Below are 24,558 nucleotides of genomic sequence, written 5' to 3'. Positions count from 1 at the left end.
GCGGAATATAAAAGCTGTAAACAAACAAACAAATAAATAAATAAGATGTTTAGAGTGGCTTGTAGATCTTCTTCTGAATGCACATAGATGACGTTGTCATCAGCATATTGGAGTCCTATAACAGATGTTGTAACCTTGGTTTTGGCTGAGGTTGAATAGCTTGCCATCTGTCCGATAAGATGATTTCCACTCTGGTGGGAAGCTTCCCATCAACAAGATGAAGTATCATAGCGATGAAGATGGAGAATAAAGTTGGGGCAATAACACATCATCCCTGTTTGACACCCAATTCCACCTTAAATGGGTCATTTTGGGAGCCGTTGCTGCTCTACTGATATCTCATGGAGTCTTAGCATCTTTTAGGATGTTGCCATGGCGACTGAAGTGGTACCTAACCTATGTAAGAGTGCAAGGAGGATGCCCTGGAGCCTTGGGATGCCTTAGGATGGAGTGATACCGCCTTGAGTGGTACCAAACCCTCTCCAACTTGGTTGGCTTTCTCCTCCCCTCCATCCCTCCTCCCCTCCATCCCTCCTTCTCTCCATCCCTCCTTCTCTCCATCCCTCCTTCTCTCCATCCCTCCTTCTCTCCATCCCTCCTTCTCTCCATCCCTCCTTCTCTCCATCCCTCCTCCCCTCCATCCCTCCTCCTCTCCATCCCTCCTCCTCTCCATCCCTCCTCCTCTCCATCCCTCCTTCTCTCCATCCCTCCTCCCCTCCATCCCTCCTCCCCTCCATCCCTCCTTCTCTCCATCCCTCCTTCTCTCCATCCCTCCTCCCCTCCATCCCTCCTCCCCTCCATCCCTCCTTCTCTCCATCCCTCCTTCTCTCCATCCCTCCCTCTGTGTCGTGTCTGGGCGGAGGCTGGAAGCTCCTCCTTGTCTCTCTCATCAGGCTCCTCATTCCTTGCCAGACAACCAGCCGAAGAGGAGGAAGAAGAGGAAGAAGAAGAAGAGGAGGAGGTAGAAGAAGAAGAAGAGGAGGAGGAGGTAGAAGAAGAAGAGGAGGAGGAGGCAACCAACCTGGGCATCTTCTCCTCCTTCTCTGCTTGGAGCATGGAAGAAGGGCCGGCTGAAGGTGGGCTCCTGCCTTGGGGAACAACCAGTCTGGTGGAGATCCGAGTGGCCAAGGAGGAGGAAGAAGAGGAGGAGGAGGAAGAGGAGGAAGAAGATGAAGAGCACCGCCTGTGCCCGACCCCGTTGGGCAGCGGCAGCTGCAGCGAAGACGATTCCAGCCGAAGAGGAGAGGAGGGCAAGTCCAGGTATTTAGAGAGTGTCTAAATTTGGAAAGTCTATCCCAGGCATGGGCCAACTTGGGCCCTCCCTCCAGGTGTTTTGGACTCCAACTCCCACAATTCCTAACAGCCGACAGGCTGTTAGGAATTGTGGGAGTTGGAGTCCAAAACACCTGGAGGGAGGGCCCAAGTTGGCCCATGCCTGGATGCTGATTATTATTATATTTTAATATTATTTTGTATTATCATATTTTATTGTTATCATTAGTATATATTTTTATTATTATCAATACTATTATTATTTTAGACGGATTAGGAATCAGCTGGTTTTCCCTGTAATAGACAGTAAGAGCACCTAAAGCTTCAGAGAGCTTCTGTTCAACCATTTCAAATCTCCCTGCTTGGATGGTGATGGCATGATCGTTAGCCTAGATGATGATGATAATACTATTATTATTATTTTATTTATTACTGTTGTTATTATATTTTGTTATTATTATTATTATTATTATTATTATTATTATATTTTTCTGAATGGCAAGGGGGTTGGACTAGATGGCCCATGTGGTCTCTTCCAACGTAATTATTCTATGAAGACAATACATTCTATATTATTATTATTATTATTATTATTATTATTTTACTATATTTTATATTATTATATTTCATTATTTTATTTTATTATTATTATTATTATTATTCCTTCATGGCAGGTTGGTTGGACTAGATGGCCCATGTGGTCTCTTCCAACTTTATTATTCTGTGATTCTATATTATTATTACTACTATTATTATTATTCTATATTTTATATTATTATTTTATATTATATTTCATGCTTGTTATCATATTATTATTATTATTATTATTATTATTCCTGCATGGCAGGTTGGTTGGACTAGATGGCCCATGTGGTCTCTTCCAACCTTATTATTCTATGATTCTATATTATTATTATTGTTATTATTATTATTATTTTACTATATTTTATATTATTAGTTTATATTATTTCATTATTGTTATCATATTATTATTATTCCTGCATGGCAGGAGGTTGGACTAGATAGCACATGTGGTCTCTTACAACTTTATTATTCTATGATTCTATATTATTATTATTATTATTTTACTATATTTTATATTATTATATTTCTATTATTATTATTATTATTATTATTATTATTATTCTTGCATGGCAGGGGGTTGGACTAGATAGCCCATGTGGTCTCTTACAACTTTATTATTCTATGATTCTATATTATTATCTTGCTGTATTTTATATTATTATTTTATATTATTATATTTCATGATTGTCATCATCATCATTATTATTATTCCTGCATGGCAGGGGGTGGGACTAGATGTGCCATGTGGTCTCTTACAACTTTATTATTCTATGATTCTATGTTGTTATTATTTTACTATATTTTACATTATTATTTTATATTATTATATTTCATTATTATGTTTATCATATTATTATTATTATTATTATTATTATTATTATTATTATTATTCCTGCATGGCAGGGGGGTTGGATTAGATGGCCTATGTGGTTTCTTCCTACTTTATTATTCTATTATTTTATATTATTATTATTTTACTATATTTTATATTATTATATTTCATTATTGTTATCATCATCATCATCGTTGTTGTTATTATTATTATTATTATTATTATTATTATTCCTGCATGGCAGGGGGTTGAGCTAGATGGCCCATGTGATCTCTTCCAACTTTATTATTCTATGATTCTATAGTATTATTGTTGTTATTATTTAAGTATATATTACTATATTTATATTATTATTTGTTATCATTATTATATTACTATATTTTAAATTAATTTATATTATTATATTTATTGTTATTATTTGAAGCACAACAAGATGAGTCCACAGCAGACAAGATCACTATTATTATTATTATTATTATTATTATTATTCCTGCATGGCAGGGTGTTGGGCTAGGTGGCCCATGTGGTCTCTTACAGCTTTATTATTCTATGATTCTATATTATTATTATTATTATTATTATTATTGCTATATTTATATTATTATTTTATATTATTATATTTCATTATGGTTACCATATTATTATTATTATTATACTATATTTTATATTATTATATTTCATTGTTGTTATATTATTATTATTATTATTATTATTATTCCTGCATGGCAGGGGGTTGGACTAGATGGCCCATGTGGTCTCTTACAACTCTATGATTATATATTGTACTATTATTATTATCATCATCATCATCATCATCACCGCCTCCACATGAACATTAGGAAGAACTTTATGACTGTGAGAGCTGTTCAGCAGTGGAACTCTCTGCTCTGGAGTGTGGTGGAGGCTCCTTCTTTGGAGGCTTTGAAACAGAGGTTGGGTGGCCATCTGTCGGGGGTGCTTCGAATGTGATTTTCCTGCTTCTTGGCAGAATAGGGTTGGACTGGATGGCCCATGAGGTCTCTTCCAACTCATCAATTCTATGGGTCAACTTGGGCCCTCCCTCCAGGTGTTTTGGACTCCAACTCCCACAATTCCTAACAGCCTACCGGCTGTTAGGAATTGTGGGAGTTGAAGTCCAAAACACCTGGAGGGAGAGCCCAAGTTGACCCATAGAATTAAGAGACCAAGTTGGCCCATGCCTGGTGTAGATGCACCCTACTTTGGATGCTTTGGGGCTATCTCTCCGCAATCCAGAAGGAAACTTGATGCAACTGGAGGCGGATGTTGCGCCAAGCGCATGGCTGAAGCCAGACCCCTTTGGCAAGGCTTTTTGGGAATGGAGGGCCGGGAAGAGGGAGGGCCTGCTGATCTGGCACTTTGGGAGGGAAAGAGTAGGCTGGAGCTCCAGCTGAGCATCCGAAATCTGATGCTGGGGAGGAGCGAAAGGAGAAGGACAAGAGCCAAAGGAATCATAGACTCATAGAGTTGGAACACACCACATGGGAGTTGCAAGCGCATCTGGACAAAATGGGCCGATACCCTGGAAATTGAAAACAATGCGATGTTCTTCACTCCAAAGAGTGAAGAACAATATCAACAATAGACGTTACGAAATGTAGGAGATCCTTCAACTTGGCCAAATCCTTCACTCTGGAAGAATAATAACAACACTATAAGGGGGACAATAAGGAAATATAATAATAAGTGTTGCCATCAGAATTATTGCAGGATAGGTTAACAGGTAGATCCAATCTCTATCGTAAATGCCCATGCTTTTACGGTATGGAAAGAGTGGAAAACACCAAGCGTATCCCTTTTTTGCAATGTTTGGTCTGTTTTTCTATTGCTCCCATTGTGCAAAAAGATCCCTGGCAGAATGGAAGAATATCACCCACACCAGGCCTGGGCAAACTTTCTAACTTGAGTAGTAGCTGCCTAGTGATGGAAGGAAGGAAAGAGAGAAGGAAGGAAGGATGAAAGGGGGGAAGGGAAGGGAAGGAGAAAGAGGGAGGGAAGGGAGGGAGGGAAGGGAGGACGGAAAGGCAAAAGGGAAAGAAGGGAGGGAAGGAAGGAAAGAAAGAAAGAAAGAAAGAAAGAAAGAAAGAAAGAAGGAAGGAAGGAAGGAAGGAAGGAAGGATGAAAGGGTGGCAGGGAATTGTGGAAGGAGAAAAAGGAAGAGAAGGGAGGGAGGAAGGAAGGAAAGGCAAAAAGGAAGGAAGAAGGCAGGCAGGAAGGGAGGGAGGGAGGGATGATAAAAAGGAAGGTAAGGAAGGGAGGAAAGGAAAGAAGGAGGAAGGAAAGAAGGAAGGAAGAAAAGGTGAAGGGAAGGAGGGAGGAAAGGAGGGGGGAAGAAGGACGAAAGGGTGGAAGGGAAGGGAGGAAGGAAAAAGAGAAGGAAGGAAAGACGAAGGAAGGAAGGAAGGATGAAAGGAAGGGAAAGAGGAAGGAAAGAGAGAAGGGAGGGAGGAAGAGAAGGATGGAAGGAAGGAAGGGAAGGAAGGAAAGAGAGAAGGGAGGGAGGGAAGAAGGACGGGAGGAAGGGAAGGAAGGGAGGGAAGGAAGGAAGAAAGAAAGACAGAAGGAAGAAAAGACAAAAGTGAAGGAAGGAAGGAGAAAGAGGGCAAGAGGGAAGAAGGGAGGAAAAACGGAAGGAAGGAGAAAAGACAAGGAAGGAAGGAAGGAAGGAAGGAAGGAAGGAAGGAAGGGAGGAAAGAGGGAAGGAAGGATGGAAGGGAAGGGAGGGAAGAAGAAAGGAAAGAGAAGGAAGGAAGGAGAAAGGAAAGAGAAGGAAGGAAGGAAGGCTAGGATAGTGAGAGAGGACGGCCTGAGAAAAGAGCCCAAGGGGCCACATCAGGCCCAGGTCCTGGGTTTGCCCATACTTGATCTAAAACTTCCTATAGAGCAGGCATGGGCCAATTTTGGCCCTCCCTCCAGGTGTTTTCGACTTCAACTCCCACAATCCCCACAACAGCTAGAATAAGAATACAAGCATAGAATCCTCAAGTTGGAAGATACCCCAAAGGTTATCCAGTCCAACCCGCTTCTACCATGCAGGAAAAGCACAACCAAAGCACTCCCAACAGATGACCACCCGGCCTCTGTTTAAAAGCCTCCAAGGAAGGACTCTTGAGGCAGTGAGTTCCACTGTTGAACAACTCTAACTGCTGTGAAGTTCTTCCCAATGCTTAAGTGAGGTCTTCCTCCAAAACGCCTTTTCATCGAAGCAAACAATAGTTAACATCCCTCGATTTGCTAGTTTAGCCTCGTTCACGATAGCAGCCAATTTTGGAAAGTGTGACTTGATAACTGGGAGATGATCTGGGAGAAACGTAGATAGGTTTAGTATTGCTTTGCAATCACACTAAACTTGGTTTGGGAGCATAAGCATTTGCTCTTATGCTTGCCAAGCACATGGGAGCTCCTCTACGTAGAGATATTACGCCTCCGTGGAGGCAGTGTGGGCACATTTTTGAGGTCTTCCCTTTCTTCCTTGCAATGAGCATCTGTTGGGCTGATGCGCCTGCCTTCCTACGCAAGCATTGGAAGAGCGACGCAGGGCTGTTCCATAGGTTAATCTCATGGGCCGGTTGCTGTTTACACGCCGCAACAGAGGCAAAGCTGATTACGGTGGCTAGGGAGTGGATCCAGCTTTGCAAAGAGGGCAAGCCGGCCTATTGTCTTGCCCTGTCCCTGTCGATTAGCCCGGCGGGCCGTGAGACGTCTGTGACGCAGTAGTAGTGGTGCTCTCCACGGCGTCACCAGAAATAAATGAATCGGGAGGCCCAAAGCGTGAGAGAGGATTACCGCCGACGTCGTAATGAGCGAGCCGCAGGAATTCCCTGTCGTGGCCCTCAGCCAGGCCGCCTGAGCCCGCCCTTTGCTTCATGGTGCATCTGCACCGGGGAATTGATGCACTTTGAGACCACTTGAACTGTAAACACTCAATGCTGTGGAACTCTGGAAGTGACAGCTTTCAACCCATTGGTTCCTATCACTTTCCGGATTCTTTCACCTGTATCTGTATAGGTCTGGGTCCACTCACATACCCAGATATTATTATTATTATTATTATTATTATTATTATTATTATTATTTACAGTGTTTATATTACTCAGGGCGGATTGCAATGTACATACATGGCAAACATTCAACGCCATAGACACACAACATATATAGACAGACACGCAAAGGCTATTTAACATTCCAGCTTCTGGCCACCGGGGTAGCTGTCGCTTCACCGCCCATTGGTGACACTGATGAAGTACTTCCTCATTCTTTGCATGCTTGCTGGAGATTTTTATGGCGTCGTAAACCACCACCAGCAATAGATCTTACCAATCGAAAAGTTGGCAGTTCAAAACCCGGGTTGGGGTGAGTACTCGACCTCCTGCCCAGCTTACTGTCCACCTAAGCAGTTCGAAAACATTGGCTCCTATCACTTTCTGGATTTTTTCACCTGTAGCTGTATAGGTCTGGGTTCACTTTCATACCCAGATATTATTATTTATTTATTTATTTACAGTATTTATATTCCGCCCTTCTCACCCCGCAGGGGACTCAGGGCAGATTACAATGTACATATACATGGCAACCATTCAATGCCATAGACACACAACATATATAGACAGACACACAGAGGCTATTTAACATTCCAGCTTCTGGCCACCGGGGGAGCTGTTGCTTCACCGCCCATTTGTGACACTGATGAAGTACTTCCCCATTCTTTGCATGCTTGCTGGAGATTTTTATGGCGTCGTAAACCAACACCAGCAAAAGATCTTACCAATCGAAATGTTGGCAGTTCGAAACCCGGGTTGGGGTGAGCACTCAACCTTCTGCCCAGTTTACTGTCCACCTAAGCAGTTTGAAAACAGCTGTGAGCTACGAGTAGAGAAATTAGCCAATTGAACTGTAAACACTCAATGTTGTGGAATTCTGGGAGCAACAGCTTCCAACCCATTGGCTCCTATCACTTTCCGGGTTCTTTCACCTGTAGCTGTATAGGTCTGGGTTCACTCTCATATCCAGATATTATTATTAATTATTTATTTACAATATTTATATTCCGCCCTTCTCACCCCGCAGAGGACTCAGGGCGGATTACAATGTACATATACATGGCAAACAGACACTCAGAGGCTATTTAACATTCCAGCTTTTTCATGAGGGTATTCTGGCCACCGGGGGAGCTGTCGCTTCACCGTCCACTTGTGACACTGATGAAGTACTTTCTCATTCTTTGCATGCTTGCTGGAGATTTTTATGGCATCGTAAACCACCAGCAGCAATAGATCTTACCAATCGAAAAGTTGACAGTTCGAAACCCGGGTTGGGGTGAGCACTCGACCTTCTGCCCAGCTTACTGTCCACCTAAGCAGTTCGAAAACAGCTGCACGTAGAGAAATTAGGCACCTCTTAAGCGGGGAGGCACCATAAAAGAAATACCAGAAAATGCCAGCAATCAAAGGAAGGAGGAAGTCTGTGATCACGGCTCTTTGTCATAGAGGATGGAACGACAGCACCCCCTCTGGCCATAATCGAGTACAACCTCCAGGACGCCGAAGTTGAGAAAAATGCCGACATATACCTCTACCTGTTGCCTGTCCTGTCTGTTTAACGGTACTGAATGTTTGCCGTGTATGTGTTCTGTGATCTGCCCTGAGTCCCCTTGGGCTTAATGTCAAAGGAAAATCTCTATGTTTACCTACTTTGAGCACATTTTCATGTTGAATGTCTGCCCATATCCTAATTTTCATATTGAAAAAGAGAGAGGTTTTTCAATATGAATACAAATCACTGGGTTGTTGTAGGTTTCTTCGGGCTATCTGGCCATGTTCTAGAGGCATTCTCTCCTGACGTTTCACCTGCATCTATGGCAAGCGTCCTCAGAGGTAGTGAGGTCTGTTGGAACTAGGAAAAGGGGTTTATATATCTGTGGAATGACCAGGGTGGGTCAAAGAACTCTTGTCTGTTGGACCTAGGTCTGAATGTTTCAACTGACCACCTTGATTAGCCTTTGATGGCCTGGCAGTGCCTGGGGCAATCTTTTGTTGAGAGGTGATTAGCTGTCCCTGATTGGGTTGTTTTAGGTTTTTTCGGGCTATATGGCCATGTTCTAGAGGCATTCTCTCCTGACATTTCACCTGCATCTATGGCAAGCATCCTCAGAGGTAGTGAGATCTGTTGGAACTAGGAAAAAGGGTTTATATATCTGTGGAATGACCAGGGTGGGACAAAGGACTCTTGTCTGCTGGAGCTAGGTGTGAATGTTTCAACTGACCACCTTGATTTGATAGCCTGGCAGTGCCTGGGGCAATATTTTGTTGAGAAGTGATTAGCTGTCCCTGATTGGGTTGTTGTAGGTCTTTTTTCGGGCTATATGGCCATTTTTTTTTTGTCGTGTCAGGAGCAACTTGCAGAAACTGCAAGACGCTTCTGGTGTGAGAGAATCGGCCATCTGCAAGGATGTTGCCCAGGGGACGCCCGGATGATTTGATGTTTTTATCATCCTTGTGGGAGGCTTCTCTCATGTCCCTGCATGAGGAGCTGGAGCTGATAGAGGGAGCTCATCCGCCTCTCCCCGGATTTGAAACTGCGACCTGTCGGTCTTCAGTCCTGCCGGCACAGGGGTTTAACCCACTGCGCCACCGGGGGCCATGTTCTAGAGGCATTCTCTCCTGACGTTTCACCTGCATCTATGGGAAGCATCCTCAGAGGTAGAGAGGTCTGTTGGAAACGAGGAAAATTGGGTTTATATATCTGTGGAATGACCAGGGTGGGAGAAAGAACTCTTGTCTGCTGGAGCTAAGTGTGAATGTTTCAACTGACCACCTTGATTAGCATTTGATGGCCTGGCAGTGCCTGGGGCAATCTTTTTTTGAAAGGTGATTAGATGTGGACAACAAGTTAAACATGAGCCAACAATGTGATGTGGTGGCAAAAAAAGCCAATGGGATTTTGGCCTGCATCAAGAGGAGCATAGTGTCTAGATCTAGGGAAGTCATGCTCCCCATGCTCTATTCCGCCTTGGTTAGACCACACCTGGAATATTGTGTCCAATTCTGGGCACCACAATTCAAGAGAGGTATTGACAAGCTGGAATGTGTCCAGCGAAGGGTGAGATATATATGTATGGGTATACTTGTATGTATGTCAATATGTGTATATAAGCCGCATCGAGTCCTTCGGGAGATGCTAGCGGGGTACAAATAAAGTTAATAATAATAATAATAATAATAATAATAATATAATTGGAAAACTTAATAAAGAATATATAAACAGAGGAGGGCGACTAAAATGATCAAGGGTCTAGAGAACAAGCCCTATGAGGAGCGGCTTAAGAAGCTGGGCATGTTTAGCCTGAAGAAGAGAAGGCTGAGAGGAGATTATGATAGCCATGTAGAAATAGATGAGAGGAAGCCACAGGGAGGAGGGAACAAGCTTGTGTTCTGCTTCCCTGGAGACTAGGACACGAAACATCTAATCACCTCTCAGCAAAGGATTGCCCCAGGCACTGCCAGGCCATCAAATGCTAATCAAAGCGGTCAGTTGAAACATTCACACCTAGTTCCAGCAGACAAAGGTTCATTCCACAGATATATAAACCCTTTTTCCTAGTTCCAACAGACCTCACTACCTCTGAGGATGCTTGCCATAGATGCAGGCGAAACGTCAGGAGAGAATGCCTCTAGACCATGGCCATATAGCCTGAAAAAACCTACAGCAACCCAGAGATGATTCTCCATGCGTCCACCGGTGTCCGCCCCCAAACGCCTGGCTTTGTGATGTGCGTGGATTCAGGGAATTCAGGGAAGACTTGAGTCAGATGCGTCAGGAGCTTTGGAGCGGCAGAGGACAAAACCTTGCCCTTGAGATGCCTGCCTGCAGTTCCTTCTCCGGTGACTCACAAGCTGGCGATGAGTCACAGCCTAATAGGGTTGTTTTGCAGCCTGCCCTGGCATCCCATCTCCTGCTCAAACATCCCTTCTCTGATCAGGGGAAGCCTCCATCCTCCAACGCTGTTTGTTTGGATACTGTCAGTACCACCTGCTCACTTTTGTGACGTCGTTTTGGGGGTTCCCACATCGACATGCTTTCCTTTTTGGTCCGCAAGCATGCATTCCCTGTTGCTTCTGCAATGTTGCTAAAGTTCTGGTGGTGAAAATTTCAGAACTCAAACAAAACTTTCAAAATTTCATTATTGGTGATTTTTATGACAGAACCTATTAGGAACTGCCATTTATAATGAAATTTTGAAAGTCTATTTTCCCCAAACTCCACCGGTGTTCACATTTGGACATATTGAGTATTTGTACCAAATTTGGATAAGATCTATCATTGTTTGAGTCCACAGTGCTCTCTGGATGTAGGGAAACTACAACTCCAAAACTACAACTCCCAAATGTCAAGCCTATTTTCCCCAAACTCCATCAGTGTTCACATTTAGGCATATTGGGTATTCATGCCAAGTTTGGTCCAGATCTATCATTGTTTGAGTCCACAGTGCTCTCTGGATGTAGGGAAACTACAACTCCAAAACTACAACTCCCAAATGTCAAGCCTATTTTCCCCAAACTCCATCAGTGTTCACATTTAGGCATATTGGGTATTCATGCCAAGTTTGGTCCAGATCTATCATTGTTTGAGTCCACAGTGCTCTCTGGATGTAGGGAAACTACAACTCCAAAACTACAACTCCCAAATGTCAAGCCTATTTTCCCCAAACTCCATCGGTGTTCACATTTAGGCATATTGGGTATTCATGCCAAGTTTGGTCCAGATCTATCATTGTTTGAGTCCACAGTGCTCTCTGGATGTAGGGAAACTACAACTCCAAAACCACAACTCCCAAATGTCAAGCCTATTTTCCCCAAACTCCACCAGTGTTCACATTTAGGCATATTGGGTATTCATGCCAAGTTTGGTCCAGATCTATCATTGTTTGAGTCCACAGTGCTCTCTGGATGTAGGGAAACTACAACTCCAAAACTACAACTCCCAAATGTCAAGCCTATTTTCCCCAAACTCCACCAGTGTTCACATTTGGACATATTGAGTATTTGTACCAAATTTGGATAAGATCTATCATTGTTTGAGTCGACAGTGCTCTCTGGATGTAGGGAAACTACAACTCCAAAACTACAACTCCCAAATGTCAAGCCTATTTTCCCCAAACTCCACCAGTGTTCACATTTAGGCATATTGGGTATTCATGCCAAGTTTGGTCCAGATCTATCATTGTTTGAGTCCACAGTGCTCTCTGGATGTAGGTGAACTACAACTCCAAAACTCAAGGTCAGCGTCTACCAAACCCTTTCTATTGGTCATGGATATTTTCTGTTGGTCATGGAAGTTCTGTGTGCCAAGTTTGGTTCAAATCCATGGTTGATGGAGTTCAGAATGCTCTTTGATTGTAGGTGAACTATAAATCCCAGCAACTACAACTCCCATTACATTTTTATTTATATAGACTAGCTGTCCCCTGCCACCTGTTGCTGTGGCCCACTCTAGTGGTCATGGGGGTTCTGTGTGGGAGGTTTGGCCCAATTCTATCGTTGGTTGGTTCAGAAAGCTCTGTGATTGCAGGTGAACTACAAATCCCAGCAACTACAACTCCCAAATGTCAAGATTCTATTTTCCCCAAACTCCACCAGTGTTCACATTTGAGCATACTGAGTATTCGTGCCTAGTTTGGTCCAGATCCATCATTGTTTGTGCTCACAGTGCTAGCTGGATATAGGTGAACTGCAACTCCCAAACTTAAGGTCAATGCCCATTAGGCCCTTCCAGCATTTGCTGTTCGTCATGGGAGTTCTGTGTGCCACATTTGGTTCAATTCCATCGTTGGTGGAGTTCAGAATGCTCCTTGATTGTAGGTGAACTATAAATCCCAGCAACTACAACTCCCAAATGTCAAGGTCTATTTTCCCCAAACTCCACCAGTGTTCACATTTGAGTATACTGAGTATTCGTGCCTAGTTTGGTCCAGATCCATCATTGTTTGTGCCCACAGTGCTTGCTGGATATAGGGGAACTGCAACTCCCAAACTTAAGGTTAATGCCCATTAGGCCCTTCCAGCATTTGCTGTTGGTCATGGGAGTTCTGTGTGCCAAGTTTGGTTCAATTCCATTGTTGGTGGAGTTCACAATGCTCTTTGATTGTAGGTGAACTATAAATAACAGAAACTACAACTCCCAAATGTCAAGGTCTATTTCCCCCAAACTCCACCAGTGTTCACATTTGAGCATACTGAATATTCGTGCCAAGTTTGGTCCAGATCCATCATTGTTTGTGCCCACAGTGCTTGCTGGATATAGGTGAACTGCAACTCCCAAACTTAAGGTCAATGCCCATTAGGCCTTCCAGCATTTGCTGTTGGTCATGGGAGTTCTGTGTGTCAAGCTTGGTTCAATTCCGTCGTTGGTGGGGTTCAGAATTCTCTTTGATTGTAAGCGAACTATAAATCCCAGCAACTACAACTCCCAAATGACAAAATCAATCCCTCCCCCAACCCCACCAGTATTCAAATTTGGACGTATTAGGTACTTGTGCCAAATTTGGTCCAGTGACTGAAAATACATCCTGCATATCTGATATTTACATTACGATTCGTAACAGTAGCAATATTACAGTTATGAAGTAGCAACGAAAATAATGTTATGGTTGTGGGTCATCACAACATATGGAACTGCATTAAGGGGTTGCGGCATTAGGAAGGTTGAGAACCACTAGCCTAGTGTGAAGGAAATAATTGTTCGACCTCCAGGCACAAAAACAAAGTTTTTGGAGTAGAACAACTACTAAAGTAAGTACTGCATAATTAATCGAGAAATAACACTTCCAAACCAGGAACAGAAAAAATTTCAAGTGTTGTTACATCTATATAAATAAAAATGTAATGTTCGTTTGTGGGATTAACAGAAGTCAAAAACCACTGCACAAATTAACACCAAATTTGGACAGCATGCACCTAACAATCCAATGTATGTCCTTCACTCGATTTTGTCATTTGGGAGTTGTAGTTGCTGGGATTTATAGTACACCTACAATCAAAGAGCATTCTGAACTCCACCAATGATGGAATTGGGCCAAACTTAGCACACAGGGCTCCCATGGCCAACAGAAAAAACTGGAAAGGTTTGGTGGACATTGACCTTGAGTTTGGGAATTATAGTTCACCCACATCCAGAGAGCACTGTGGACTCAAACAATGAAGGATCTGGACCAAACTTGACACAAATATTTCATATACCCAAATATGAACACAGATGGAGTTTGGAGGAAATAGACCTTGACATTTGGGATTTGTATTTACTGGGATTTATAGTTCACCTACAATCAAAGAGCAATCTGAACTCCACCAATGATGGAATTGAACCAAATGTGGCACACAGAACTCCCTTGACCAACAGAAAACACAAGGGTTTGGTGGGCATTGACCTTGAGTTTGGGAGTTGTAGTTCACCTCCATCCAGAGAGCACCGTGGACTCAAACAATGAAGGATCTGGACCAAACTTGACACAAATATTCCATATACCCAAATATGAACACAGATGGAGTTTGGAGGAAATAGACCTTGACATTTGGGATTTGTATTTACTGGGATTTATAGTTCACCTACAATCAAAGAGCACTCTGAACTTCACCAATGATGGAATTGAACCAAATGTGGCACACAGAACTCCCATGACCAACAGAAAACACAAGGGTTTGGTGGGCATTGATCTTGAGTTTGGGAGTTGTAGTTCACCTACATCCAGAGAGCACTGTGGACTCAAACAATGAAGGATCTGGACCAAACTTGACACAAATATTTCATATACCCAAATATGAACACAGATGGAGTTTGGAGGAAATAGACCTTGACATTTGGGATTTGTATTTACTGGGATTTATAGTTCACCTACAATCAAAGAGCACTCTGAACTCCACCAATGATGGAATTGAACCAAACATGGCATACAGAACTTCCATGACCAACAGAACACACTGGAGTTTGGTGGGCATTGACCTTGAGTTTGGGAGTTGTAGTTCACCTACATCCAGAGAGCACCGTGGACTCAAACAATGATGGATCTGGACCAAACTTGAGACAAAAATTCCATATGCCTAAATATGAACACAGATGGACTTAGGAGGAAATAGACCTTGACGTTTGGGCTTTGTAGTTACTGGGGTTTATAGTTCACTACAATTAAAGAGCATTCTGAAACCCACAAACGACAGAAATGGGGCAAACTTCCCACACAGAACCCCATGACCAACAGAAAATACTTAAGGCCATCCAGTCCAACTCTCTTCACCAGGGCAAGAAAATGGAATCAGAGCCCTCCTGACAGAGAGCCACCCAGTCATAAAGATAGATAGATAGATATGATTCTCTCTCTCACACACAGATATAGTATCACAGATTTGAAAGAGACCTTTAAAGAAGGACAATGATATGTTGCATGTTCCAGAGTAGGCAAACCAGACACTCTCCACATCAACACTGACAAAGAAACAGCAAGAAATACTGTTTACTCACAAGCAGAAAGGAATTACATATATTAGAAACCAACACTTTCTCATTACTTTATTTTCCAGATCACCAGACTGGGCCACAGCAATGCCTGGCAAGGGGTGGCTAGTAGTGTAATAAAGCAATGGATTGATAGATTTCTTCTTTCTCTTTGTTTTCGCCAGCGGAGGTGAGAACGACGGGGACGGGTTTGGACACAAATGGAGGCCTCCAGAACCCGAACTGATCTTGAAACTGGTGGCCCAGATTGAGTATTACTTCTCCGACGAAAACCTTGAGAAGGATGCCTTCCTCCTGAAACATGTCCGGAGAAATAAGATGGGATACGTCAGCGTGAAGCTGTTGACTTCTTTCAAAAAGGTAAATTACTTAAAAATCAATTCCATCATTGGTGGGTGTAGTGAAATTGCCACTCTATGTTAAAGTTTTGGTGTATAGCTCTATGTTTACATATGACAGATAGGGAAGAATAGGTACAGACAGGGTAGCAACAGCAGAGATAGGATTCATTTGCATATGGGAAGCCGATTGGTCATATGCAGATTAGTGTAGGCTCAAGATTTGAAAAGGCTGCTAGGCCCAAAATGACAGTTGGAGAGAGAGAGCTGAAAATTCCAAAGGGGCGGAGCCAAGGTTTTGAAAGAGGCAGTTAGAGTGAGGGAGTTTGAAAATGACAGTTAGGAATCTGTGTGTGAAGAGGAGAGTTGGTTTTTGAGTGCCTGTTAGAAATAAGCAGTTATGAAGATGTGTTAAAGACTTCTGATACAGAGAAGCAGTTAGTTAAATAGAGCTCGAGTTTTAAGGAACATAAAGAAGGCTAGTGTTGCCTGAGTCAGAATATAATTCAGCCAAGAGTGTGTAAAGCAAGTAACATGTTTGTGAATGTGAAACATTGAAAGTTTATCCAGAAAAGTAAACCAAGTAAATGATACTGACTGTAAGCCTCAAGATTGCAACAAAACACAAATGTAACCACAAGCATTGGAGCCAGAAGTTATAAATAAACTTTGTTACTTCGTTATATACAAGAGTGTTTCATTGCCTGTGACATAAAGCACAAAGGTTTAACAGCACACAGAAAGTACCAGCCAATATAAAAGAAGAAACTGAATAAGGCAGCAAAAAGGTTTTTAAATAAGGAACTAGTCTCTCCTTTGCCACAGTGGGGTTCAGAATGACTTTGACTGTAGGTGAACTATAAATCCCAGTAAATACAACTCCCAAATATCAAGCTCTATTTCCCCCAAACCTCATCTATATTCGTATTTGGGCATACGGAATATTCGTGCCAAGTTTGGTCCAGATTTATCATTATTTGAGTCCACAATGTTCTCTGGATGTAGGTAAACTACAACTCCCAAATTCAAGGCCAGTGCCCACCAAACCTTTCTAGTGTTTTCTTTTGTTCATGGGAGTTCTGTGTGCCATGTTTGGTTCAATTTCATCGTTGATGGAGTTCAGAATGCTCTTTGATTGTAGGTGAACTATAAAGCCCAGCAACTACAACTCTCAAATGTCAAGGTCTATTTCCCCCAAACCCCATCTGTGTTCATATTTGGGCATGTGGAATATTCGTGCCAAGTTGGTCCAGATCCATCATTGTTTGAGTCCACAGTGCTCTCTGGATGTAGGTGAACTACAACTCCCAAGTCAAGGTCAACGCCCACCAAACCCTTGTTGTTGACGTGCTAGCTGATACCCCAACAAGGGCTGAGCTGGAGATGTCACTGCCTTGGTCCTTTCACTATTGGCTGCTACTTCCCGGCAGATGTCAGGTGGTGCAATACCAGCTAAGCAGTGTAATTTCTCCAGTGGCGCAGACACCCCGTGATAATGCGGCATGTTTCATTAAGAGCCACATCCACTGTTTTAGTGTGGTGAAATCTCACCACATCCCAAATAGACTACTGCAACGCTCTGTATGTGGGGCTGCCTTTGAAAAAATTCTCGGAAGCTCCAATTAGTCCAGCGGTCGGCGGCCAGATTGTTAACTAGAATGGTGTACAGGGAGCGTACCACTCCTCTGTTGCGCCAGCTCCACTGGCTGCCCATTAGCTTCCGGGCACAATTCAAAGTGCTGGCTTTAACCTTTAAAGTCCTGAACGGTTCTGGCCCAGACTACCTATCCGAACGTATCTCCTGCTATGAACCATCACAATGCTTAAGATCATCAGGAGAGGCCCTGTTCTCGATCCCACCACTCTTGCAAACGCGGTTGGTGGGGACGAGAGACAGGGCCTTCTCGGCAGTGGCCCCCTGTCTGTGGAACCCTCTCCCTAAGGATATCAGGTTGGCCAGCTCCCTCCTGTCCTTTAGAAGACAACTAAAGACCTGGCTCTGGGACCAGGCATTCAATTAGAGGTCAGCGGCAATAGGAAAAGGAAATTTGGATTTTGCGGATTCTCGCAGCTCGGCTTAGTTCTACTGGCACGTTAATCTATTAATTTATTGTTAAATTTTACGAATGATGTAGTATAATGTTTTAAAATAATTTTATTGTAAATGGTAATTTTTATGCTATTTTTAATGCTAATTTTTATGATATTTATGCTGTTGGCATCCTCTGATGCTCATGTGAGGCCGTGCTGAGTCCCCCTTGTGGGGAGAAGGGCGGGATATAAATATATTTGAAATAAATAAATAAATAAGTAAATAAATATGTAATTTGAGATGCAAGCAAGGCTATGATAAGGGGTCACTCTATAAGTTTAGAAGCAAATCTCAGAAGGAGATAGAGGAATGAACAAGACAGGAGACTAAAAGAAACAGAAATCTTGCAGGACAGACATAAAAGAACTAGGGATAGAACGATCTGGATATAATTAAAGGAGAAGAGAAAACAAGTAAATCATAGAATAGAATCATAGAATCAAAGAGTTGGAAAAGACCTCATGGGCCATCCAGTCCAACCCCATTCTGCCAAGAAGCAGGAATATTGCATTCAAATCACCCCTGACAGATGGCCATCCAGCCTCTGTTTAAAAGCTTCCAAAGAAGGAGCCTCCACCACACTCCGGGGCAGAGAGTTCCACTGCTGAACGGCTCTCACAGTCAGGAAGTTCTTCCTAATGTTCAGATGGAATCTCCTCTCTTGTAGTTTGAAGCCATTCCTCCATTGCGTCCTAGTCTCCAAGGAAGCAGAAAACAAGCTTGCTCCCTCCTCCCTGTGGCTTCCTCTCACGTATTTATACATGGCTATCATATCTCCTCTCAGCCTTCTCTTCTTCAGGCTAAACATGCCCAGTTCCTTAAGCCGCTCCTCATAGGGCTTGTTCTCCAGACCCTTGATCATTTTAGTCGCCCTCCTCTGGACACATTGCAGCTTGTCAATATCTCTCTTGAATTGTGGTGCCCAGAATTGGACACAATATTCCAGATGTGGTGTAACCAAAGCAGAATAGAGCATGGGTAGCATGACTTCCCTAGATCTAGACACTAGGCTCCTATTGATGCAGGCCAAAATCCCATTGGCTTTTTTTGCCGCCACATCACATTGTTGGCTCATGTTTAACTTGTTGTCCACGAGGACTCCAAGATCTTTTTCACACGTACTGCTCTCGAGCCAGGCATTGTCCCCCATTCTGTATCTTTGCATTTCGTTTTTCCTGCCAAAGTGGAGTATCTTGCATTTGTCACTGTTGAACTTCATTTTGTTAGTTTTGGCCCATCTCTCTAATCTGTCAAGATCATTTTGAATCCTGCTCCTGTCCTCTGGACTATTGGCTATCCCTCCCAATTTGGTGTCGTCTGCAAACTTGATGATCATGCCTTCTAGCCCTTCATCTAAGTCATTAATAAAGATGTTGAACAGGACCGGGCCCAGGACGGAACCCTGCGGCACTCCACTTGTCGCTTCTTTCCAAGATGAGGAGGAAGCATTAGTGAGCACTCTCTGTGTTCGTCCACTTAACCAATTACAGATCCACCTCACCGTAGTTTTGCCTAGCCCACATTGGCCTAGTTTCCTTGCCAGAAGGTCATGGGGGACCTTGTCGAAGGCCTTCCTGAAATCCAGGTACGCTCCATCCACGGCATTCCCCGCATCTACCCAGCTTGTAGCTCTATCGAAAAAAAAGATCAGATTAGTCTGGCATGACTTGTTTTTGATAAATCCAGGTTGACTATTAGCGATGACTGCATTTGTTTCTAAGTATTTGCAGACCACTTCCTTAACAATCTTTCCCAGAATCTTGCCTGGTATCGACGTGAGGCTGACCGGGCAGTAGTTGTTTGGGTCATCCTTTTTTCCCTTCTTGAAGATTGGGACCACATTGGCCCTCCTCCAGTCTGCTGGGACTTCTCCCGTTCTCCAAGAACTCTCAAAGATGGTTGCCAATGGTTCCGAAATGACTTCCACTGAAATGAATATGATGAATAAGTATATGTTAAAAGCTATTCCTAAAGTTGGCATATAAAATCAATGAAGAGGATGGCTTACTATTTGAAAAAGGAAAAGGAAAAAACCTCGGTAAAGACATTGAAAGATGGAAAAGGGGAGAGAACAAGTAAAATTAGGGAGATAATGGCAAAATATTATAAAGATTTATATAAGGAGGAGAGGGTAGTGCAAGGGAACTTAAACATCAGAGAGAGAAATGCAGAGGAAGACAGATTTATTAAATCAACCAATAACACAAGAGGAAATATTAAGGGTAATTAAAGGGTTAAAGAGAGCTAAGTCACCAGGGCCAGATGGATTCCCAGCGGAATATTACAAAGCATATATTGAAGAATTGGCACCACATTTAACAGAGTTGTTTAATGAAATATACACTAAAAGTCCCACAAACATGGGAAGTCTGACTTGGCCACGGTAGTCCACACTCTGGTCACATCCCGCCTAGACTACTGCAACGCTCTCTACATGGGGTTGCCCTTGAAGACGGCCCGGAAGCTTCAATTAGTCCAATGTGCGGCAGCCATGATTCTAACAGGAGCGGAGCGCAGGGAGCATACGACCCCCCTGTTGCGCCAGCTCCATTGGCTGCCGATCTGCTACCGGGCTCAATTCAAGGTGTTGGCGCTGGCCTATAAAGCCCTAAACGGTTCCGGCCCAAGATACCTATCTGACCGCATCTCAGCCTATGAACCCACCAGGACTTTGAGATCTTCCGGGGAGGCCCTGCTCTCGATCCCGCCGGCTTCTCAAGCACGGTTGGCGGGGACGAGAGATAGGGCCTTCTCGGTGGTGGCTCCTCGGATGTGGAACGCCCTTCCTACGGACATTAGGCTGGCACCATCTCTCATGGCATTCCGAAAAAAGTTGAAGACCTGGATGTTTGTGCAGGCGTTCGAGTAATCTAGTGCAATATTGGTAACTGAACATAGGAATGGAACAATGGACGACGAACCTGGACTACGCTTTGATGATGAGACGATTGGGTTGGTTATTGTAATAATTGTTTAGTGTAATTGCTTGTTGTTTATTATTATTGTGTTAAGTGGTCAATTGTTATATGTGCATTGAATTATTGCTGTTTTTATTGGGTGTAAACCGCTGTGAGTTGCCTTCGGGCTGAGAACAGTGGTATATAAGCAAAGTAAATAAAATAAATAAATAAATAATATCAGAAATTATTACTATACCAAAAAAGGGCAGAGATTTAACACAACCAGGGTCATATAGACCTATTAGTCTATGTAATCAGGATTACAAAATATAGGAGCTCACGCCGACCTTAGAACTGGCAACCTTTCAGTTGGTAGATCTTTTCAATTGCTGGTGATTTACCAGCTGTGCTAAAGCCTGGCATATGGATCGTAAGAGGTGCATGGATCTTCAAACTATGATAAATGTGCAACCTTTCTTTTTCAACAGGTGAAACACTTGACCCGGGACTGGAGAACCACATCTCATGCCCTGAAATATTCCGATATTCTGGAACTGAACGAAGACAATCGAAAGGTTCGTCGAAACACCCCTGTCCCGGTCTTTCCGAGCGAAAACTTGCCGAGCAAAATGTTGCTGGTCTACGACATGCACTTGGCACCAAATCTCCAATCTCCGGAGGACGGGCCGGAAAACGGCCGCCTCCAAGAGAAAGTCATGGAGCACCTCCTCAAAGCCTTTGTCAAGTTCGGCGTCATTGCGTCCGTCCGGATCCTCAAACCCGGCAAGGACCTCCCTCCGGACATCAAGAGGTTCAGCGGCCGCTACAGCCAAGTGGGGACCCAAGAGTGTGCCATCGTGGAGTTCGAAGAGGTGGACGCCGCCATCAAAGCCCACGAATCGATGTGCGTTTTGGACGACGGTGAAGCAGCCATGAAGGTCATCCTCATCGGGATGAAGCCTCCGAAGAAGAAAGTCCCCAAAGACCGGGGACTTCACAAAACCCGCTCGATGAACAAACGAGTGGAGGAACTCCAATTCGTCGGCGACGAGTCTTCGGCCAACAGCTCCTCCGAGACGGAGAGCAACCCGACCTCTCCAATGTCTGGACGGAGATGTAACGCTTCTAATAAACTCAGTCCGGTCGTCTATCCGAACAACCACCTCAGCCCCAATCTGTCTCCGAGGCCGAGCCCCCGAAACAGTCCTTGCTCCCTTCGGAAAGGGTCCAGGATGTCACCGCTAAGTGTCAGCCCTAGTCCCGAGATGGCCAGGAAGTGTGCCGATTATTCGTCGGACAGTAGCCTCACTCCATCCAGCAGCCCGTGGGTCCAGCGGCGCAGGCAAGCACAGACTCTGACGCAGGAGAGGAGTCCCATTGGGAGCCCCTCGCAGAGCCCCAAAATCCAGAATGTTGTCGGGTTGCCCGTCGGGGTGTTGCGTTTGCCGAAGGGTCCCGACGGCACCAAAGGATTCCACAGCGAAAGGAATCCTAAGCCCACCAAGGAGGAATGAGCCTCGGTTCAGGAGATTATCACACAACACTGTGAAAGCGTTGCTATCCCACTTTAAATTGTGGGGGACTCCTGGATTTCTAGTTAATGAGACCCAAGAATAGTAATTATAAACTGTAAATCCCAGGATTCTACAACCATAGCAGTTAAAGTGGAATAACAGTGCACTAACAGTGTAATAACACTCTGAAAAGTTTACTGCTTCCTGGTTTGAAAGTGTTATTTCCTGTTTAGTTTTGCTGTTCCATCTGAACATGAGGAAGAACTTCCTGACTGTGAGAGCCGTTGAGCAGTGGAACTCTCTGCCCCGGAGTGTGGTGGAGGCTCCTTCTTTGGAAGCTTTTAAACAGAGGCTGGATGGCCATCTGTCAGGGGTGATTTGAATGCAATATTCCTGCTTCTTGGCAAGTACAGTAATTATAAAGATCTTTCCCTAAACTGTAAATCCCAGGATTCTACAACCATAGCAGTTAAAGTGGAATAACAGTGCACTAACAGTGTAATAACACTCTGAAAAGTTTACTGCTTCCTGGTTTGAAAGTGTTATTTCCTGTTTAGTTTTGCTGTTCCATCTGAACATGAGGAAGAACTTCCTGACTGTGAGAGCCATTCAGCAGTGGAACTCTCTGCCCTGGAGTGTGGTGGAGGCTCCTTCTTTGGAAGCTTTTAAGCAGAGGCTGGATGGCCATCTGTCAGGGGTGATTTGAATGCAATATTCCTGCTTCTTGGCAGAATGGGGTTAGACTAGATGGCCCATGAGGTCTCTTCCAACTCTTTGATTCTATGATTCTATGAACCGCTGAGCTGCTGAACTTGCTGACCAAAATGTCAGCGGTTCGAATCCAGAAAGTATATATTCTCAAATAATATGCTGTGTCCATGTTGGTTTATCAGATGCTCTTTATTAGCACTGAATGGTCTTGCAGCTTCAAAGCCTAGCTGATTGCTGACTGGGGAATCCTTTGTTGGAAGTTGTTAGCTGACCCTGATTGATTCTTGTCTGGAATTCCCCTTTTGCTCTTTATTATTCACTATGAAAATTAACAAAATCTGGCTACTATTATTTTAAAAACTCTAAAATCAGGACAGTAAATAAAGAGCAACACTAAAAAGAAAAAAGAAAAAACAGGGGAATTCCAGACAGGAAACAATCAGGACCAGCTGACACCTCCCAATACAAAATTCCCCCAGGCAGGAGATTCCATCTGAATATGAGGAAGAGCTTCCTGACTATGAGAGCCGTTCAGCAGTGGAACTCTCTGCCCCGGAGTGTGGTGGAGGCTCCTTCTTTGGAAGCTTTTAAACAGAGGCTGGATGGCCATCTGTAAGGGGTGATTTGAATGCAATATTCCTGCTTCTTGACAGAATGGGGTTGGACTGGATGGCCCATGAGGTCTCTTCCAACTCTTTGATTCTATGATTCTAGGAAGAAGCAAGGCTTTGAAGCTGCAAGGCCATTCAGTGCTGATCAAGCTGGCAACATTCAGCAGACAAGAGTTCTTTCTCCCACCCTGGACATCATTCCACAGATATATAAACCCCACTTGCCTCATTTCCAACAGACCTCACAACCTCTGAGGATGCCTGCCATAGATGTGGGTGAAACATCAGGAAAGAATGCTTCTGGAACATGGCCAGACAGCCCAGAAAACTCACAGCAACCCAACTACTCCACTGTTGATATATTGGTGAAATCCATGAATACTCAAATCCACCCAAGTCCAAACCACAAATGTGGACGGTCCACTGTATTTCCTTTTTTTTAAAGCCTTTGTACTTATGTGACTTTGTAAGTTAATGTTGTCTTTACACATTTTGTTGTTGCTTTTTTTTTGAAACCTCGTTAATAGGATTACATGTTATTTTTTTAATGCCAAGCATAACCAACCCAACATTTTATGTGGAAAATCATTTATTGACTTCGTTTTGCTGAGCTTTGTTTGAAAACAACAACGTGCAAATAGATGTAATCGGTGCAATTGTCTGAATTGAAACAGTTCGTTAAAGAATATCTCGAGTCTCTCTGTGTTTTCAGGGTAAGGGGATAGTTTTGAAACAGATATGAGTTTCTGATATATATACATACATACTAGCCCTCCCCTGCCACGCATTGCTGTGGCCCACATGGAGGTTCTGTGTGGGAGGTTTGGCCCAATTCTATCGTTGTTTGCGTTCAGAATGTCTGTGATTGTAGGTGAACTACAAATCCCAGCAACTACAACTTCCAAATGTCAAGATTCTATTTTCCCCAAACTCCAACAGTGTTAACATTTGGGCATATTGAGTATTCGTGTAGAGTTTGGTCCAGATCGATCATTCTTTGAGTCCACAGTGATCTCTGTATGTAGGTGAACTACAACTCCAAAACCAAAGGACACTGCCCACCAAAGCCTTCCAGTATTTTCTGTTGGTCATGGGAGAACTGTGTGCCAAGTTTGGTTCAATTCCATCATTGGGGGGGTTCAGAATGCGTTTTGATTGTAGGTGAACTATAAATCCCAGCA

At 43.5% G+C, this 24,558-nt stretch overlaps 1 protein-coding gene across 1 annotated transcript; it reads left to right on the top strand.

Annotated features, from left to right (window-relative positions):
• Positions 1–665: 665 nt before the first annotated feature.
• LARP6 (La ribonucleoprotein 6, translational regulator) lies at positions 666–24,063 on the top strand. The gene is made up of 3 exons (XM_060755752.2): positions 666–1,260; positions 15,376–15,571; positions 21,030–24,063. The coding sequence occupies exons 1-3, from the start codon at positions 1,055–1,057 to the stop codon at positions 22,053–22,055; spliced, it is 1,428 nt and encodes a 475-aa protein (XP_060611735.2). The 5' UTR covers positions 666–1,054; the 3' UTR covers positions 22,056–24,063.
• Positions 24,064–24,558: the final 495 nt, after the last annotated feature.

The sequence above is a fragment of the Anolis sagrei genome, chromosome 9 (assembly GCF_037176765.1).
Source record: "Anolis sagrei isolate rAnoSag1 chromosome 9, rAnoSag1.mat, whole genome shotgun sequence".
In the NCBI taxonomy this organism is placed as follows: domain Eukaryota; kingdom Metazoa; phylum Chordata; class Lepidosauria; order Squamata; family Dactyloidae; genus Anolis; species Anolis sagrei.
The sequence above is the reverse complement of the archived record's forward strand: the minus strand, read 5'-3'. Positions and strand labels throughout refer to the sequence as shown.